The sequence below is a fragment of the Bos indicus x Bos taurus genome, chromosome 3, assembly GCF_003369695.1.
Source record: "Bos indicus x Bos taurus breed Angus x Brahman F1 hybrid chromosome 3, Bos_hybrid_MaternalHap_v2.0, whole genome shotgun sequence".
NCBI lineage: Eukaryota > Metazoa > Chordata > Mammalia > Artiodactyla > Bovidae > Bos > Bos indicus x Bos taurus.
In genome coordinates this window covers 93,503,400-93,524,752 of record NC_040078.1, presented here as the reverse complement: position 1 = coordinate 93,524,752, position 21,353 = coordinate 93,503,400, and the positions used below count along the sequence as shown (strand labels likewise).

Below are 21,353 nucleotides of genomic sequence, written 5' to 3'. Positions count from 1 at the left end.
CCCCAGGTCGCCACAGCTACTGAGCTCAGGTGCCGCAGCTACTGAGGCCGGGGCATCCAGAGCCTGTGCTCCCCAACAGGAGAAGCCACCACGGTAAGAAGCCTGTGTACCCAAGGAAGACGAGCCGCTGCTCCTTACAACTAGAAAAAGTGCGCAAAGCAAGGAACATCCCGCAAAGCCAAAAATACATAAATAACGAACAAACAAACCATATTATAAACACTAAAAAAAAAAAAGTCACGGCTAGTGACAGGACTTTGGTTTTATTTTAGACATTCATATAATAAAACCCGTCCCTCCTCCCCCGTAGTGTATCTCTTCCAACTTCTCGACCTATAGGATACAGAGCAACTCCCAATATTTCAAAATTTTTCCTCAGGCTACTCTCGTGAATCCAGTCTTCCTTCAATCTCAGGCCTTGCTGCAGGCCACAATAGCCCTCAGCATAGACAACCTAAACCTGAAGGATTGGTACTAGGCTATAGAGCCTTTTTCAAGGGCTGAAAGGGACGGAGTTTCCAACCAACCTGTGAATTCTCGCCTTGAACTTTGTCCGCTTAAGTCCCCTAGCACTTCCCTCCCTGCACAGTCATCGCCGGTGTCTCCGCGCACGCGCACGTTTCCAGTTCTGCCCGCCCCGCCCCGCCCCTCGGCCGCCTCCTGTTGCTTCCCTGACCCCAAGAGCTCAGGCGGAGCTGCAGCTTCAGTCTGCGCCAACCTCAGACCTGAAAGTTTTACGTCCGCTGCGCCCGCCTGTGCCCACAGTGGTTCGAACAATGTCTTTGGTCGCTTCACAGTCTCCGCTCCGGAATCGGGTGTTTGTGGTGGGGGTTGGGATGACCAAGGTAAATAGAGCCGTGAGTCCCCGGAGGTGGGCTCCCTGCTCCGCTCAGCCTGGGTGAGGCCGCGGGAGCCCTGAGTGACCGGGAAACGGGGTTTGGGGTGGGTTGTGGGGTGTCAGGACTCGTCGCCGTCCGTCTGTCTGCCCTTCCTACCGGAGGGCGCCACTGGCTTCCCACCGCCCAGCTCGGCTCCTTGTCTGTGAGGCATCAGAGTGGCGACTCGGATGGGTTGTGATGTTGATGTCTCTGCGGAATCATAATGTCTCAGTGTTGTTCTGCGGCTATATGTTCCTCCTTCTTCCCTTTTCTTCCTGGGGCGCAGTTTGTTAAGACCTCAAGATGACCCAAACTCCGCACCTCCTTTGAATATGGGTGGAAACCTAAGTTGTGTGGACTTGTAACTGAGGCAAGGTTTGCCCCATACCCAGGAGGAAAGCAGGTCGTGAATGTCGCCAGCCCTGCACTTCCAGTAATACTCCGTGTTGGATCCCTTCTCAGTTGCAACTGTAGGAGTAGAAATCTCAGTGATGCTCAGCGTCTTGGCACAGGTGGCAGGTTTTCTACATCCTCCGACCTTTGCGTTTCTCACATGGTACTCTGCTTGCTACTCAGGAGGCCAGAGGCAGCTACAGTCTCACTTGATTGTATTTCTTGACATGCTCACTACCTTTGTGCTCTGCTGCTGCTGCTGCTAAGTCGCTTCAGTCGTGTCCGACTCTGCGAGACCCCATAGACGGCAGCCCACCAGGCTCCCCCGTCCCTGGGATTCTCCAGGCAAGAACACTGGAGTGGGTTGCCATTTCCTTCTCCAGTGCATGAAAGTGAAAAGTGAAAGTGAAGTCACTCAGTCGTGTCCGACTCAGTGACCCCATGGACTGCAGCCTACCAGGCTCGTAGAGAAAACAACAGAAAGCAAAGGAACAGAGGCATAACGAAGTTTGGGACGAAACTATCAGTACTTTAGCATCACCTCTGTGTTCTGTGCTCTGTACTCTAGTGATGCTAAAGTACTGATAGTTTCGTCCCAAACTTTGTTATGCCTCTGTTGCTTTGCTTTCTGTTGTTTTCTCTACTTAAGACCATTTGTCTTCACTTGGTTAACTTGTTTGCATTTTTAATACTCCCTTCCCAGGACGGAGCTCGGTCCCTACCTCTTTTGTCTTTTTTTTTTTTTTTTTTTGTCTTTTATATTTTTTCCTACCTCCTTTTGAAGAAAATGGGCTGCTTTTCTGGGTGCCTGATGTCCTCTACCAGCATTCAGAAGTTGTGGAATTTACTGGGCGTTTAAATGTTCTTTTGATGAATTTGTGGGGGAGAAAGTGGTCTCCCTGTCCTATTCCTCCACCATCTTAGGACCACCCCCTTGTTTGCATTTTTTAAAAGATCAATTCAGATCTTCTAGGAGAAGTTCTGATTCTCCTGACTGTCCCATAGAGCCCTGTACTTAACCTCTGTCTTAGTACTTTATATTTTATCCTGAAATTCTGTTTATATGTCTATATTCTTCTTTTGCATATAGCCATCTCCCAGGTTAATTAATTGCTATACCTCTGCTGCTGCTGCTGCTGCTGCTGCTAAGTCACTCCAGTCGTGTCCCTCTAGCACTTTGAAAATGCCTTGTGCTTGAAGAGCTCAGTAAGTGTTAGTTGAACACTATTAAATGCATGTGCTTTGTGACAGAGGGTTCCTATGGGAAGTTCTCTTTCCACGAAAACAACCTTAAACTTTTAAGGTCCTGCTCTGTGTTTCATAGACAGCTATGTATGGCAGAAGGGCAAGGGAAATCTAGGGGATCTTTTTATAAGGGCAGTAATCCCATTCTTTTTAAAAAAAAATTTATTTATTTGGCTGTGTCAATTCTTAGTTGCAGCACATGGGATCTTTAGTTGTGGCATGTTGGCTCTAGCTCCCCAATCAGGGATCAACCCAGGGCCTCCTGCATTGGGAGCTCAGATTCTAAGCCACTAAACCGCCAGGGAATACCTTCAAAAAAAATTTTTTTTTTTTTAAATTTATATACTAGTCCCCTCTTGAGGGCTCCATCTACATGATTACCAAAGACCCAAGTTCTTAAGGAATGTATAATATGGAGAAGGAAAGGGTAAACCATTTAAATATGATATATTAGGACATTTTGGAGAAGGCAATGGCAACCCACTTCATTACTCTTGCCTGGAAAATCCCATGGACAGAGGAGCCTGGAAGGCTGCAGGCCATGGGATCGCTAAGAGTTGGACACAACTGAGCGACTTCACTTTCCCTTTTCACTTTCATGCATTGGAGAAGGAAATGGCAACCCACTCCAGTGTTCTTGCCTGGAGAATCCCAGGGATGGGGAAGCCTGGTGGGCTGCCGTCTATGGGGTCGCACAGAGTTGGACACAACTGAAGCGACTTAGCAGCAGCAGCAGGACATTTGGTTAAGTGTAGTAGATTGGAAATATGAATTTATTTCTTTTGGTGCTTTCCAACTCTCACAAAAAATGACAGTAAAGAAATTAAAGTATTAACCCATCGGGGTAAAGTGACTAGGAGAGGAAACAGTAGAACGATGTCAGAAAAACAGTGGATGATTAAAAGCTGATGGAAGTGTGGTTATTGATTCAAAACAGAAACTCAGAGCTCAAGTTCTTGAAGAAGGATTATACTGGTTGAGTCTTCCTTCAGAACTTGAGAAGGTTTAGGACCCGCATGTACTAGATGTCAAGTAAAGTGGGAATGAGAGGAGGGAAGAAAAGCACTTCCCTGGTATAATTGGATTCCAAGATCCTTTTTACCACTAGGTCACTATCAGTTCCTTGTCAAGGTATTGGAGACTTGTTCTCTGGAGAAACTGAACTGATGCGTCTCTAGAATCATCTGACCTTTAGGTTTAGTGGAAGACAGAAGTGAGGCCCAAGTTGAAAAAAGGGAATTAAATGGAGTTCTGTATAGTATTAAATGATAGTAATTACCAGCCCTGTTCCCAGAGCACTGGTAATCAGATACATGCTAGCTTCAGGGCAAATTTTGGAAATTATGTGAAAAGACTCCAGAGAAAAGTCAGATTATCACTCTACTCAAAGGGAAAGATTTTAATGGACTTGAGTATAGCAAGAGTATGAAAAGTTGATTGATATTCTTTTAAATTCAACATTGCTTTTAGCCTGTCAAAAACTCCCACTTTTCACGTTTTAGTCTAGTATTAAAAAAGAATATCCACAATTATCTTAAAAGGCCATTAAAGTCCTCCTCCCTTTTCTAATCACATATCTGTGTGAGGTCAGATTTGCTTCATAGACTTCAACCTAAAAAATAATGCCAAAGGTTGAATGAAGAATCAGCTGTGTCAGATGAAAGAATTCACCTGCCTCCTATGAAAGCAGATATTAAAGAGAATTGCTCAAGTGCAAAACAATGCCCCTCATCAGTTTTTCTTGAGGGGAATATAATTATTTTTAATAAAATTATTTATGTTAACATAATGGTTTTTTTTTTCTGAGTGAATTGTTATTTTAAATGTCCTGTTATACGTGCTAATAGGGTAAATATTGGTAACTATAACCCTCATGATCAAAGTTCTGGCATCTTCAGTGATTTTTAGGAATGTAAAGCTGTCTTGAGACTGAAAAGTTTTGAGAATTACTGGTTCTAATCATTAAGTACTAAGAGCTACTAACAACACAAAGAGAGAAAATCATATGCTTCCAGATGAAAAAATAGACCACTACTGATAGTTTTGCCAGAGAGATAGAGTGAGTCTGTAAGATTCTGGATCCAGCTGCCAATCTGTGGGACAGAGAACAGAGGAACAGGTTGAACTGTATGAGTATGCGATCTACAAAGTCCAGAGTGTGGGAAACTACTGTCCCAGCATCTGGGTTCTTTAATAGATGTGTTGAGAGGAAAAACATGTAGTGGAGGGGAACCTGTAAATTAAAAGAGAATTTAAAAGACCCATAATTTTTTTTAAAAGGCAAGGCTGAAATATAGTGTCCAAGACACTTGGGTGATAGAACTACGAAATACTACAAGGAAGCAATTATTATAAGGATCAGGATAATAATTACTTTGGGGGTGAGGCGGGGTTGAGGTAAGGGACAGCATGTTTAGAAGAGTGTGTGGAGTGGCAGGGAAAGTTCTGTTTTTTAGTTTGTGTGGTTGTTGTCAAAGATAAAGGTAGACACTAGGTAAAGTGTTAGGGCAGATTTTAATAAATAGTATGCTATTGCAAAAGTCCAATGTGCAGTAACTTTATATACATGTGAGTAGAGAAGAGGAATCAGAGAAGCTTGAATAGAATTTGGTGAAGGAGAGAATATTTGTCAATGATTTGTACAAGAGTGTTTGCTTAAACTTTAAAAAATGAGGCAGTTAACTCCAGGAAAAACAAAACAGATTGCTCAATGAACCACATATAATCATAATATACAAGCTGGCTCAATAATAAGCAACATTGTCTTAATAAGGTAAGCACTATGTAATGATTTAATTTAAAACTTATGTTTCCACTGTATAAGGAGGATGAAGAACTGTAAATATATAAGTGAGGTGGTCTAAGAGACCTAATTCTCATTGTCCCTTATTGAAGACTATGATATAATTTCTTAAATTGATAAGTCAAGAAATAATAGTATCAGAATATTTAGAAATGTGACATTTTATAAAAGAAATATCTGAAAGGATTGAAAATGGATGTTTTGGGAGCAAGTAAGACTAGTGAGTGGAGGGCAACAGATTGCTATTTTTATTATAGGCTTTAGGGTAGGTTTTTATTTATTTTTTGCATTTCTTAGGAGAAGGAAATGGCAACCCACTCCAGTGTTCTTGCCTGGAGAATCCCAGGGACGGGGGAACCTGGTGGGCTGCCGTCTATGGGGTTGCACAGAGTCGGACACGACTGACGGGACTTAAAAGCAACTGTTGACTTTCCTTTTCTTTTATTTACCTAACTCCTACTCATCCTTAAATACCTTATTTAAATAAATATCAGTTCCTCTGGGAAGGCATTCTAGTCCTCTGAGGCTGGGTAGTTGTCTCTCCCAGATCATTCTGTACTTAGGACCCTGTTGCATAATTGCCTGTCTTCCATTAAATAAGTTCCCTGTGGGTACAAACTGTATATTATTTATTATCAGAGTCCAGCAACACTGACAGAGACTCAGATTTTTTTGTTTAAATGACTAGATGAATGTATTTCTGTGGTTCTCTCTTGTGAGAGACTATCACCATAGTGTTTCCTTTTGTTATCTTCTGTATTTCTAGTTCACAAAGCCTGGAGTCGAGAACAGAGACTACCCTGACTTGGCAAAGGAAGCAGGTAAAAGAGAATATTTAGATCTTTGAACATTGTAGTTTATTGTGTGGTCTGTCTTGATTGTGGAGCAGCCTTGCAACCTTCACGGGAAGTTTTTTCAGGGCCAAGCAGTCTAAGCTTAGGTATCAGTTGTTTAAAGGGAATTCTGGCTTCCAGAGATTAAATTGCCAACATTCGGTGGATCATAGAGAAAGCAAAGGAATTCCAGGAAAACATCCACTTCTCCATCATTGACTACATGAAAGCCTTTGACTGTGTGACTCACAACAAACTGTGGAAAATTCTTCAAGATTTGAGAATACCAGACCACCTTACTTGTCTCCTGAGGAACCTGTATGTGGGTCGAGAAGCAACAGTTAGCACCTTACATGGAACAATGGACTGGTTCAAATTGGGAAAGGAGCATGACAAGGCTATTGTCACCTGTTTATTTAACTTACATGCAGAGTGTATCATGGGAAATGCCAGGCTGAATGAATCATAAGCTGAAATCAACATTGTCAGGAGAAATATCAACAGTCTCATATATGCAGATGATACCACTCTAATGGCAGAAAATGAAGAGGAACTAAAGAGTCTCTTGATGAGGGTGAAAGCAGTGAGTGAAAAAGCTGGCTTAAAACTCAGCATTCAAAAACTAAGATCAAGGAATCCGATCCCATCACTTCATGGCAAATAAAAGAGGAAAAGGTAGAAGCAGTGACAGATTTTATTTTCTTGGGCTCCATAATTACTGTGGATGGTCACTGCAGCCATGAAATTAAAAGACGCTTGCACCTTGGAAGGAAAGCTATGACAAACGTAGACAGCATATTAAAAAGCAGAGACATTGCTTTGCTGACAAAGGTTTGTATAGACAAAGCTATGGTTTTTCCAGTAGTCATGTACGGATGTGAGTGTGAGACCATAAAGAAGGCTCAGTGCCGAAGAATCGATGCTTTCAAATTGTGCTGGAGAAGATTCTTGAGAGTCCCTTGGGACAGCAAGGAGATCCAACCAGTCCATCCTAAAGGAAATCAGTTCTGAATATTCATTGAAAGGACTGATGCTGAAGCTGAAGCGCCAAAACTTTGGCCACCTGATGCGAAGGGCTGACTCACTGGAAAAGATGTTGATGCTGGGAAAGATCGAAGGCAAACAGAGAAGAGGGTGGCAGAGGACAAGATGGTTAGATAGCATCACCGACTCAAGGGACATGAATTTGAGCAAACTCCGGGAGATAGAGAGGGACGGGGAATCCTGGCATAGTGCAGTCCATGGGGTCACAGAGTCGGACCTGACTTAGCGACTGAACAACAAAGGCTTCCCACACATGGAGACCTTGGAAACTTCGTGGTCCCATGAAGTTGTTTAGGTACAGTCCTCCTGTGAAGCCTTCCCCTTCCTCCTTTCCCTGTCAGATTGTTGCCAGGCAATTCAGAAAAGATTATTCTCATTTTTCATTAGACACTCCTTGTCTCTCCAAGTACTTGTGCACTCAGTGTTCGTAAATTAGATTTCATTTCAACTCCATTATACAGGTCTGTGTTTACTATACGGGAATCAGAGCATCTCTGTCCCCCAAAAGGAAGGTTCATGAGATTTGATTAGCTGATGTTGATTCTCTAGGTGTATAATATTCATTCAGTGTTTATCGTTTGGTTGTTAAATCTTTTCCTCCTGACTATTGTCTCCAAACAGCTTCTACTTTTCTTTGAAATAGGAAATGCTTTAATCAATTTTTCTATGTATTTTTTGTTCTATTTCTTTTAGTTAGTTAAAAGTGGTTACTATAAAAATATATGGATGGAATATTTTGATTATAAGATGGTAATGTTGAAATGAAGTTATTAAGTTTGAGTTTACCTCTGGAATTGTCTAATAACAAGAAATTCAGCTTGATTGCCTCTATTTACTGATTACAATTTTCTTCTTTTGCAGACATTGTTAGGAAAATAAACTCAATTTAAAAAAAGGAATTTTTATGTAGAATATACTTTTAAAACATAGCTTTGTTTTTATAAAACCCCTTGGTTCCAACTGTGAGAAGTGAGAGGGAGGTGAGAAGTGCAAAAGGGTGATTCTGTTCACGTATCTGATGTAGTTCCAGGTGAGTATGTTCACCTTCAGCCTACATCAGTCATGTTTAGTTCAACATGTATCTAAACGTCACTTGGCGGGGAAGCCCCTGAGATCCTATAAATGATTTTGTTCTCAGCCCTTTGGGCTTACCTGTCAGCTGTGGTGGTGAGGCAAGAGAATTGGTTTAAGGGAAGTCTTACCCTCTAATTCTCCAAACTGGTTTAGGAGGAGGTTCTGCTACCTTCCCTGCCCTCATTATTTCCTAAATGCATAGTGTAGAGGGAAGCGCAACCAGCAGGATTGTGTCCTGTCACATTATTTAGAGACTTCTTACTCTTTACACAGTCCTGCCCATCTTCTTTCCCTCAGAGAAAGGTTAGGAATCCCTCTGCAGCTAAATGCAAAGTGGTAAAGCCACACCACGTAACTCTCTGAAACTGTTTCTGATATTGAAAGTTACTTCTGTGCTTCCTTTGTTTTCTAATCTCTTTAACATTTTTACTTAATAATGATTTAAATCTGAAAATATATGAAGACAACCTGGTGTTAGGAGAAAATGTTCAACAAATATTAAGGAGTACATCCGGGTCACTTGGGAAGATTCAGTCAAAGTCTGGTGTACAGATCTCAGAGCCTTTGCCCTCTAGTAGGGAAAATAAGGCAAGTTCACATACATGGTGAGTAGACCATGGGAGGTGCAAGATGCTTTGGCCACTTAGAGGAGTATCAGAGCACAGGCTAAACTTACACCTTTTCACCATAACTCATTCTCTCCTACTAATTATAAGAGCAATGCATGTTATTTATTGGAACATAGATATATATGTATATAATAATGAAAACAAAATTTGTAACCCAAGCCTGAGACAGTGCACTAAGTCGTGTCCGACTCTTGCGACCCCGTGGACTGTAGCCTGCCAGGCTCCTCTGTCTAGGGCATTCTCCAGGCAAGAATACTGGAGTGGGTTGCCAGCCTAGCAGCTGTTAATATCTTGGTGTGTTCTCTTTTAATATTTTTTTTCTATGGCTTTCTGGGATCATATTCTAAATGTGTATCATATTTCTAAAACTTACTATTATAAGCTTTTCTCCTGTCACTTAAAACTGAAAAAAATTAAATTTTCATGTTTCTTTGTATATTTATACCATATTAAAAATTTTTTTTAATTGTTTATTTTTAATTGAAGGATAATTGCTTTACAATGTTGTTGGTTTCTGTCACACATCAGCCTGAAACAGCCATAGGTATACACATGTCCTCTCCCTCTTGAACTTCCCCTCTCCCTCCATTCTGACCCACCTGGCTAGGTTGTCACAGAATACTAGGCTGAACTCCCTGTGCTACAGAGCAGCTTCCCGTTAGCTATCTGTTTTACACACAGTTACATAGATATTTCAGTACTACTCTCAGTTCGTCTGACCCTCTCCTTCCCCCGCTGTGTCCATAAGTCTACTCTCTATGTTTGTAGGTTCATCAGTATCATTTTTCTAAATTCCATATATACACATTTATACATGATATTTGTTTTTCTGACTTACTTCACTCTGTATAACAGTATGCTATCATTTTTGTTGTATATTTGCTTTACAGCTTTTTGACATTTTAGAAGAATGATAGTGAACATCTTGCTGAACACAAATATTTGTTCTCATCACTGGTTATTTTTGAGGACAAAGCCTAGAAGTAGACTCATTGGAGCAATGAATATAAACAGTTTTATCAGTCTTGACAGATTATTTTTCAGACCATTATTAGTTTTACTGGGATCATATGAGAATGCTCTTTTTTTTTTTTGCTCGTACATAAAGCAGGAAAAGAAAGCTGGTTTGACTAAATCAATCCCATGGTCAATCATACATATATCTTCTTAAGTTAAAAAATCTTTAAAGTGATACATTCATTTGGTTAGAACACACACACACACACACACAGACACACATACACACAGATGGTTTATACTTCCCAGACCTCTTCTGGGGCAACTTCTTTTAACTGTCTTGGCTTTAGTTCTTCTGTTGGTTATCTCCCTATCTCTAAATACTCTTTCCACCACAGTTGTTCTCCTTTTCAATTTATCAGTTTTAGATATCTGTTTGCTTCTCACTATGGTAGATGAGGATTTAGGTCAACCTTTTCTCTAGCTTCCACTCTCCTCTTCTTATTTTCATAATTTTTCTCAATTCCTCCAGTGGTCATTTCTACACCTTTGGATAGCTTCCTTGAAGCTTCTTTTCTTGTTCCATAGACAGGGTCATCTCTTGATCCTGGCTTTGTAAGATGATCGTATGAATGCTCCCACAGTTCCCCTCCTCAGCACTGACATTCTATCTTATTTTGCCCTCTGGATGAGTGATAGAGCGACAGAAATGAATAAGACACCTTGTCATTAAGGAGCTTTAAGACTCTTGGGGTTTAATATATTTATAGTTAGGTGTACAGTTAGAATAGGAAATGTTAAATATCAAAAAAGTGGTGTGAAAAAGTGTTACAATAGCTTAGAGGAAGAAATGATAATTTTTTAAAAAATTATTTTTTATTGAAGGATAATTGTTTTACAGAATTTTGCTGTTTTCTGTCAAATCTCAACATGAGTCAACCATACATAGGTATACATATATCCCCTCCCTCTTGAAGTTCCCTCCAAATGATAACTTTTGAAAGGTAAGATAACTTCTGAAAGGCTGAGATGATTTGATGAAGGATTTTCATTTGAATCGATCCCTGGGTTGGGAAGATCCCCTGGAGAAGGAAATGGCAACCCACTCCAGATTACTGCCTGGAAAATCCCATAGACAGGTGTTGGGAGGATCCTGGCGGGCTGTAGTGCTTGGGGTCACAGAGAGTCGGACAGAAACAGCAACTGAACACACTAGAGTTAGAGAGTGACTAAACAGCAGCAACACCCTAGAGTTAGCTTTACTCTGGTCAAACTCTAAACTTATTTTTACTCACTTAAAGTGCTATGTGATAAAACTTTTTTTGTTTTTATAGGCCAGAAGGCTTTAGCGGATGCACAGATCCCTTATTCTGCAGTGGAGCAGGCATGTATTGGCTATGTGTATGGTACGTGGAGACTATATATTCTAAAAGTTGTTCACCTAAGTCTGTCATCAACTACATAAACAATACAGAAAAATTTGTGAATTTTAACCCTCAAAACTCAGAATTCAGGGTCTTATTTTCATTATTTTTAGAATTTCCTTATGTGTCAGCCTAGTTTAGTACACATATATATTTTGCCAATATTGTGTTGCCAATAAAGGGGACAAATTTACATTTCTTTTTCTTGGGGATGGTCTTGATCATTGCCTCCTGTACAATATCAGGAACCTCTGTCCATAGTTCTTCAGGCACTCTGTCTATCTGATCTGATCCCTTGAATCTATTTGTCACTTCCACTGTATAATCATAAGGGATTTGATTTAGGTCATACCTGAATGGTCTAGTGGTTTTTCCTATTTTCCTTAATTTAAGTCTGAATTTGGCAATAAGGAGTTCATGATCTGAGCCGTAGTCAGCTCCTGGTCTTGTTTTTGCTGACTGTATAGAGCTTCTCCATCTTTGGTGGCAAAGAATATAATCAGTCTGATTTCGGTAATGACCATCTGGTGATGTCCATGTGTAGAGTCTTCTCTTGTGTTTTTGGAAGATAGTGTTTGCTATGACCAGTACATTCTCTTTGCAAAATTCTATTAGCCTTTGCCCTGCTTCATTCTGTACTCCAAGGCCAAATTTGCCTGATACGCCAGAGATTTATATCTGATAATACACATGAAATATTGCTTCCTTTATCATGTAACCCTACCCAGATTGAGTTGTTTGCTATTACTTGGTCATTTCTCTACTTTCCTACCTCTGTGTTATATAAATAAAGTGCATATATATATACTATGTTTTGAAAATTTTTGTATTTGCAGAATAAGTGGTGCTTCATGCTGAAACTGTTTCTGAGTAAGATGTCCATGTTTTATGTTAGACAAGGGCATAATACTAGAAAAATATAATGTAGTGTTATATTGCTTTGCAGCTCCATAATTGTCATGTTGCATAGATAATTTTCTTTTTTCTATGTAGGTGACTCTACCAGTGGGCAGAGGGCTATCTATCACAGTTTGGGACTGACTGGAATTCCTATAATCAACGTCAACAATAACTGTTCTACTGGCTCAACTGCTTTGTTTATGGCCCGGCAACTGATTCAGGGTGGTGAGAAGTGCCTGTTTGTCTAGTGTACTTAAATAGATGTGGGGTTATTGCCCTTCTTTTATGATGTCTCCATATGACCCTCAGAGGGATTGCTTTTTAATGTATTTTTTTAAATAAAAATTTTGATATATACTTTATATAGCACAAAAGTGTAGAATTCAGTGTTTTCAATATGTTCCCAGGTTTATGAAACTATCAGCACTGTTTAATCTTAGAACATTTGTATCACCCATAGAAGAAAGCTCTACCCATTAGCGGTCACTTCCCGTTTCTCCCCACAACCCTTGGCAACCACTAATTTACTTTCTGTCTCTATGGATTTACATATTCTGAGCATTATATTAATGAAATCATATAATATATGACCTTTTATGGCTTTTTTCACTTACCGGAATATTTTCACAGTTCATTCATGTTTTAGCATGCATCAGTACTGCATTCTTTTTTGTGGCCAAATAGTAATCCATTGTATGAATATACTACATTTTGTTCACCCATTTATCAGTTGATGTACACTGTGCTATTTCTACTTTTTGGCTTTTATGAATAATCCTGCTATAAACATTTGTGTACAACTTTTTTGTGGCCATATGTTTTCAGTTCTCTTGGGTATATATCATAGTCTGTATTTCCAAATGTTCTAGGCTCCCTCATTAGGCCTTTTATTCTTCTGATTGTTGATTATTGCTCTGCTACTTGGTATTTTAATTGTTGGAGCTTTATAATGTCTCACTGTTGGATAATACTAGTAGCCCTTTTACCCCCTACCTTGTTATTTTTTTTTTCTTTTTTTAAAGAAAAATTTTTGCTTGTTTTGCTGTTCATTTGAACTTTAACATCATTTTTAGAAGCCCCCTCTTTCCAAAAATAGTTCTGTTGAGATTTTGATCAAGATTCTTTAAAATTTTTTAAAATCTTATTTAATGTTTAAAAATTCACAATTAGCTATTTGTATTCGTTCTTCACTGGAACATATTTCCACATTAATAAAAAGTTTTGTTAACGCTCAAAATCAAGGAAGAAGTATATACTTTATTGATTTTTCCTTGTATCTAGAGGTGTATAAGAATTTTCTCTGTAATTTTCACTTATTACAAATTTTATAACCCCTACACTATGTTTTTACATTTTGTGTACATCGACATACTTGTTTAAATAGAAGTATTTAAGGGTATTTTGTTTGAGTCTAGAAATTTAATTTTTCAAGATAATTACATTTTCTTTCAAGGTCTGGCAGATTGTGTCTTGGCTCTTGGGTTTGAAAAGATGGAAAAGGGACCCATTGCAGTAAATGTGAGTCTCAATTATTTTTATTTCAGAACTGTTATAACACTATGAGAAAACTTTGCCCATCTGACTGCCATAAATAGAGCTCGCAAAAGCTGAAAAATGAGATTGTCTATGTATGCATGCATGTGTGCTGAGTCACTCAGTTGTGTCCAGCTTTTTGCGACTCCATGAATTGTAGCCTGCCTGTCAGGCTCCTCTGTCCCTGGAATTTAAGGCAAGAATACTGGAGTGGCTTGCCACTTTCTTGTCCAGGGAATATTCCTAATCCAAAGATCAAACCCTCATCTCCTGGGTTTTCTGCATTGGCAGGCAGATTCTTAACCACTGCACCACCTGAGAAGACCATATGTATGCATTGGTTCAGTTCAGTTCAGTTCAGCGCTCAGTCATGTCCGACTCTTTGTGACCCCATGAATTGCAGCACGCAGGCCTCCTTGTCCATCACTAACGCCTGGAGTTTACCCAAATTCATGTTCTTTGAGTCGGTGATGCCATTCAGCCCTCTCATCCTCTGTCATCCCCTTCTCCTCCTGCCCCCAATCCCTCCCAGCATCAGGGTCTTTTCCAATGAGTCAACTCTTTGCATGAGGTGGCCAAAGTATTGGAGTTTCAGCTTTAGCATCAGTCCTTTCAATGAACACCCAGGACTGATATCCTTTAGGATGGACTGGTTGGATCTCCTTGTAGTCCAAGGGACTCTCAAGAGTCTTCTCCAACACCACAGTTCAAAAGCATCAATTCTTTGGCGCTCAGCTTTCTTCACAGTCCAACTCTCACATCCATACATGACCACTGGAAAAACCATAGCCTTGACTAGACGGACCTTTGTTAACAAAGTAATGTCTCTGCTTTTTACTATGCTATCTAGGTTGGTCATAACTTTCCTTCCAAGGAGTAAGCATCTTTTAATTTCATGGCTGCAGTCACCATCTGCAGTGATTTTGGAGGCCCCCCCCAAAAAATATGACACTGTTTCCACTGTTTCCCCATCTATTTACCATGAAGTGATGGGACAGATGTCATGATCTTAGTTTCCTGAATGTTGAGCTTTAAGCCAACTTTTTCACTCTCCTCTTTCACTTTCATCAAGAGGCTTTTTAGTTCCTCTTCACTTTCTGCCATAAGGGTGGTGTCATCTGCGTTCCTATTTGGAACCAGTCTGTTGTTCCATGTCCAGTTCTAACTGTTGCTTCCTGACCTGCATATAGGTTTCTCAAGAGGCAGGTCAGGTGGTCTAGTATTCCCATCTCTTTCAGAATTTTCCACAGTTTATTGTGATCCACACAGTCAAAGGCTTTGGCATAGTCAATAAAGCAGAAATAGATGTTTTTCTGGAACTCTCTTGCTTTTTCGATGATCCAGCGGATGTTGGCATTTGATCTCTGGTTCCTCTGCCTTTTCTAAAACCAGCTTGAACATCTGGAAGTTCATGGTTCACGTATTGCTGAAGCCTGGCTTGGAGAATTTTGAGCATTACTTTACTAGCGTGTGAGATGGGTGCAACGGTAGTGTGAGCGTTCTTTGGCATTGCCTTTCTTTGGGATTGGAATGAAAACTGACCTTTTCCAGTCCTGTGGCCACTGCTGGGTTTTCCAAATTTGGTGGCATATTGAGTGCAGCACTTTCACAGCATCATCTTTCAGGATTTGAAACAGCTCAACTGGAATTCCATCACCTCCACTAGCTTTGTTCGTAGTGATGCTTTCTAAGGCCCACTTGACTTCACCTTCCAGAATGTCTGGCTCTAGGTCAGTGATCACACCATCATGATTATCTGGGTCGTGAAGATCTTTTTTGTACAGTTCTTCTGTGTATTCTTGCCACCTCTTCTTAATATCTTCCCCTTCTGTTAGGTCCATACCATTTTTGTCCTTTATTGTGCCCATCTTTGCATGAAATGTTCCCTTGGTATCTCTAATTTTCTTGAAGAAATCTCTAGTCTTTCCCATTCTGTTGTTTTCCTCTATTTCTTTGCATTGATCACTGAGGAAGGCATCTCTTCTTGCTATTCTTTGGAACTCTGCATTCAAATGGGAATATCTTTCCTTTCTCCTTTGCTTTTCGCTTCTCTTCTTTTCTCAGCTATTTGTAAGGCCTCCCCAGACAGTCATTTTGCTTTTTTGCATTTCTTTTCCACGCGGATGGTCTTGATCCCTGTCTCCTGTACAATGTCACGAACCTCCGTCCATAGTTTATCAGGCACTCTGTCTATCGGATCTTGTCCCTTAAATATATTTCTCACTTCCACTGTATAATCATAAGGGATTTGATTTAGGTCATACTTGAACGGTCTAGTGGTTTTCCCTACTTTTTTCAATTTAAGTCTGAATTTGGCAATAAGGAGTTCATGATCTGAGCCACAGTCAGCTCCCGGTCTTGTTTTTGCTGACTAGATCCTGGTAATTTAGACAGTAAAGAATCTTAGAGATAATTTTGCTCAACACTTTTATTTTGTGAAACTTATGTTCATACAAGTTAGATCATTGAATCTGAGATGGACCTGTGTATTTAATTTGAAACATTCAAATTTTATTCATTCATTAAAAAATTAATTCCATTCAGCAAACTGAAGAGTGTCAATAAAGTGGGACTTCTGTTTTCCATAATGACAAGTCAGGTTTTTAAATCATTTCTCCTAATGATCACAACTGAAATATTTGAATGGAATAGAAATAAGATACCCTGAAGACACTGAAGAACTAACAGGAGAGGAACTGCAGGTGAATGCCAGAAAATTAAGATCAGCATTAGAAATTGTTTTTGCCTCAGAGGCCTTTGATCAGGAAGCCTTGACCTTCCATTTTGATGGCCCCCTAGGATGAAGGGGAAAGTAGTCGAAGCTCAGGTGCTCCAAAGATGAGAAATTTAATACCCACTCTCCACCTTTAACTGGGTGGACTCTGTAGGGGTAAACCTTTTAGGTAAAGGTGAACACAAAGTAAAATTGCCCCCTTTGATCTGATCTGATCCCCTACATCCTCTTTTTCCCTTCAGGAGCTTACAGGGAGAATTGCCTTGGCACTGAGCTGAGCAAGGGAGAAAAAAAGAGGACAAAATAACCAGAAAACTTTTCACTGAGAATTAAGAAACCAAAGGCTATTTTTATCTGGGACTGCTGCCAAAATGCTCATTTACCTGGGTGGTGAAAGAAACATCAGGCTATGAATTGAGTCTGGACTTAGGCTCAGCTGGTAAAGAATATGCCTGCAATGTGGGAGACCTGGGTTCAATCCCTGTGTTGGGAAGATCCCCTGGAGGAGGGCATGACAATCCACTCCAGTATTCTTGCCTGGAGAATCCCCATGGACAGAGGAGCCTGGTGGGTTACAGTCCATGTGGTGGCACGGAGTTGGACACAGCTGAGCAACTAAGTACAGTACAGCACATGAATTGAGTCTAAGTTGGTTCCAGTTTGGTACCAATTACTTTCTACCATTAAGTTGCACTCAACAGAAGCAACTGCAAATTTTCTTTTGGAGGAAAGCATCTTCCTTCTAGGCTTTGAGATCTATTCAAGTAAGTTTTCAAGGACCTGCAATTAAAGATAACCAAGTGTTAAAGAAACAAGGTACCATATTTGAGGACCAGGAGAAAAAAGGAACGGTAAAAAGTGATCTCTGCAGACCTCTAAAGCTAGATACATTGGATACAGATTTAGGCATACTGGACGTGAGTTTGAGTGAACTCTGGGAGATGGTGATGGACAGGGAGGCATGGTGTGCTGCGATTCATGGGGTCGAAAAGAGTCGGACTCGACTGAGCGACTGAACTGAACTATGTTTAAAAAAAAGAAAAGCTTGAAAATACCTCAGGGGTATAAGAAACTGCAAAAAGGGATATTGTAGGCTTTAGAAAAATACCAAATAGGATTTATAGAACAAAAATGAAATATTTAAAATTGAAAATTCAAAAGATAGGTTTGGTAGCCAATTATACATGATTAAAAAAGAATTTCTAGTGAAATGGGACTAGAAATAATTATTTAGAGTACACTCTAGAAAGAAAAAAGTTTGAAAATAGGCAGGAAGTTATGATATATGGAGAATAGTGTGATGTTATAATAAACGGATAATTGGAATTAATGGGGAGAAGTGGTGAGAGAGAAAATAGGGCATAGGCATTTTGTCTATCTTTTCAGAAAATTAGCTGTTAGTTTCATTTATCTTTTTAATTTTCTTTTAAGCCTCTATTTCATTTATTTCCTCTCTAATCTTTGTTATTTTCTTCCTTCTAATGATTTTAGGCTTCGGTTATTCCTTTTTTTCTAGTTCCTTGAGAGAAAAGTTAAGTTGTTTATTTGAGATCTTTCTTGTTCTTAATGTAAGCATTGTTTTGAATATCCCTCTTAGAACTGCTTTTACTGCATCCTACAAATTTTGATGTATTGTATTTCCATTTTTGTTTGTCTCAAGGTACTTTATGATTTCTTTTTTGACTTATTGGTTGTACAGTAGCATGTTGTTTAATATCCACATATTTGAATTTTATAGTTTTCTTTCTGTAATTGTTTTCTACTTTTAAACCACAGTGTTTTGAAAAGATGCTTCCTGTGATTTCAGTCTTAAATTTCTTAAGACTTGTTTGTGGCCTAACGTATGATCTATCCTGGAGAACATTTTGTGTGTGCTTGAGAAGAATGTGTATTCTGTTGATTTTGAATAGAATGTTCTACAAGTCTCTGTTAAATCTATCTTGTGTAGTATCTTGTTTAAGGCTGGTGTTTCCTTATTGATTTTCTGTCTAAATGATCTGTTTATTGATGAAAGTGGAGTATTAAAATCTCCTACTATTATTGTATTGCTATCTATTTCCCTCTTTAGATCTGTTAATATTTGCTTTATGTATTTAGGTGCCGCTATGTTGGGTGCACAAATATTTACAAATGTTATATCCTCTTGTTGGTCTGACTCATTTATCATTGTATAATGACCTTCTTTGTCTCTTAGTACAGTCTTTGTCCTAAAGTCTATTTTGTCTGATGTAAGTACAGTCAACCCTTGAACAATACAAGTTTAAACTGCATGGGTCCACTTTTACATGGATTATTTTTCAGCAGCAAATACTACAGTACTACAGTTGGTTGAACTTACTGATGTGGAACCGAAGATATGGAAGAGCCATGGATATGGAGGAATTGCACTCATAAATTATATATTATATGCAGACTATAAATTATATGCAGCTTTTCAACTGCATGGAGGGTCAGTGCCCCAACACTCATGTTGTTCAAAATTCATCAGTATATATCTACTGTAGCTTGGTTTTGGTTTGCAGTTGTGTGGACTATCATTTTCCATCTCTTCACTTTTAGTCAGTGGTATCCTTACATCTGAAGTGAGTCTCTTACAGGCTGCATATAGTTAGGTGTTTTTAAAAAATCTGTTATTAACTGTGTGTCTTTTGATTGGAGAATTTAGTCCATTTACATTTAAGGTGTTATTGTTAAGTATAGACTTACTGTGGAGAAGGAAATGGCAACCCACTCCATTACTCTTGCCTGGAAAATCCCATGGACGGAGGAGCCTGGTAGGCTGCAGTCCATGGGGTCGATAAGGGTCCGACACGACTGAAGCGACTTCACTTTCACTTTTCACTTTCATGCATTGGAGAAGGAAATGGCAACCCACACCAGTGTTCTTGCCTGGAGAATCCCAGGGACGGGGGAGCCTGGTGGGCTGCCGTCTATGGGGTCTCGAAGAGTCGGACACGACTGAAGCGACTTAGCAGCAGCAGCAGCAGCATAGACTTACTGCCATTTTGTTAATAGTTTTCTGGTTATTTTGTAGGGTATAGGTATTATTTGAAGAGATAATGGTTAGCATATAACTTGGACTGGCAAAGGACACTAATCTATAGATTGAAATTCCAGTGACTCCAAAGTAGAATAAATAAAAAGAAACTCATATATAGATATGTCACAGTGAACTGCAGAACAAAAGAAAAAAAAAAGCAATACAAAAGTAAAGAGAATAGTGGGGTTTAATATCTTTGTTTTGGGGCCACACTGCATGGCTTGTGGTATCTTAGTTCTCCAACCAAAGATTGAACTTGGGTCATCAGCAGTAAAACACAGATTCCTAACCACTGGACTGCCAGGGAATTCTCTTTTAGTATTTTCTTTGTATGGAGACTGTCAGTACAACACAGGTTATAGACATTCTTTTTGTGTATCTATGGATATTGAGTTTGGACACATTAGCTTTAGAATAATTTTACCTTCTATTTGTGAAAAAGTAATTAGAAAATTATTAAATGAGTGTTTTAAGCAATTTGAAGCAACTTCTAAATGAATTTTTTGACAATTTTAAGACTAAGGGTCTGTAAATTTGGTTATTGACATCATTTTAAAGAGTTGTATTTTAGTTAAGAGTTTCCTTCGTTGACTCAGTGGTAAAGAATCTGCCTGCTAATGTAGGAGATGCCAATCCCTGGTACAGGAAGATCCCCCAGAGAAGGAAATGACAATCTACTTCGGTATTCTTCCCTGGGAATTCCCACAGACAGAGCCTGGTGGGCTACAGTCCTTGTCAGATATGACTTCGAGACACTTGCCCACCACCATTTTAGTTAAACCATAGTCTCTTCATCTTAAAAGTAGTCTTAATTTTAGTAATAATCATTTGGTAATGGTTTCTACTTTTTAGTTTTGTTTCTCCAGTGTTAAGTGTATAATTTCTTATATATATATGTTTTCCCCAAGAGGGGAGTTGTTTCTTTAATTATGTACTTAATGATTCTTTAAAATATGAGTATCTAGGAACTGATCTCTCTGGTAAATTCAGATTTTCCTGTAGAAGGTGCTACATTATAAAAATAGAATCATTGTTAGAAAATGAGTTGAAGACTTTAGCCTTTCACTTGGGATTATATTGTTACCTAATGCATGAGATCAATCTCATTCAATTTTCTGTGTTTTAACATTAAAGGACCTCTACCCCATATTAATTTAAATCCATGTAATATTATCTCTTAGAATCAAAAGAGTGGTTGGAACATCACAGGCCTTCCAATCAACAGAAGCTATTTCCCATTTTCCCTTAGAGAGCATTTTAAGAAAATGGTTTAAGCTAAGTTGGGTCTTAAATATAATTAAGGTATAGTAACAATTTTTTTTTGTTTTTGGTGGTGTGGTGTAGGTTTTGGGATGTTAGTTCCCCAACCAGGGATTGAACCTGGCCCTTGGCAGTGAAAACGTGGAGTCCTAACCACTGGACTGAGAGGGAATTCCCTAAAATTGCTATATAATAAATAAATAAATGAATAATAATAAAATAAAGGTAATTAATGATCCTCCTGGAGGAGGAAATGGCAACCCACTCAAGTATTCTTACCTGGAGAATTCCATGGACAGAGGAGCTTGCAGGCTATAGTCCATGGGGTCGCAAAAAACTGGACACAACCAAGCACATACATACACAATTAAAGATCAAGGAAGACAGGTTGTTTCTAGTTATGGGATAAAACATCATAAGCCAAGTCATGAATGTTGGAATGAATATAGTAGGTTCAGGGGACAGTTTGAAAAACTGGATTGCAGGGTGGCAACAGGAAAAGATGCCAAATAAGATAGTTAGGTGATTGGCTAACAGAGGCACTTAATATTTATGTCACATGATAAATAGATGTTTTTCTTTCGTAGTTAATGGTAGGTACCTTGA

The 21,353-nt window shown here is 39.2% G+C and overlaps 1 protein-coding gene across 7 annotated transcripts in view; it reads left to right on the top strand.

Annotated features, from left to right (window-relative positions):
• The first annotated feature begins 486 nt into the window (after positions 1–486).
• SCP2 (sterol carrier protein 2) overlaps positions 487–21,353 on the top strand; it is a 197,114-nt gene continuing 176,247 nt past the window's right edge. For 3 of the 7 annotated variants that reach the window (XR_003510367.1, XM_027537222.1, XM_027537223.1), the window contains exons 1-5: positions 662–845; positions 6,086–6,140; positions 11,191–11,262; positions 12,274–12,405; positions 13,634–13,698. Coding sequence is in view for 6 of the 7 variants with exons in the window: in XM_027537222.1 (XP_027393023.1) it covers positions 777–845; positions 6,086–6,140; positions 11,191–11,262; positions 12,274–12,405; positions 13,634–13,698 (393 nt within the window). In the remaining variant the exon portion in view is untranslated. Of the gene's footprint in view, positions 846–6,085; positions 6,141–8,206; positions 8,227–11,190; positions 11,263–12,273; positions 12,406–13,633; positions 13,699–21,353 lie in introns of those variants that run through there. The other 4 variants (XM_027537225.1, XM_027537221.1, XM_027537224.1 and 1 more) reach the window with 4 other exon arrangements.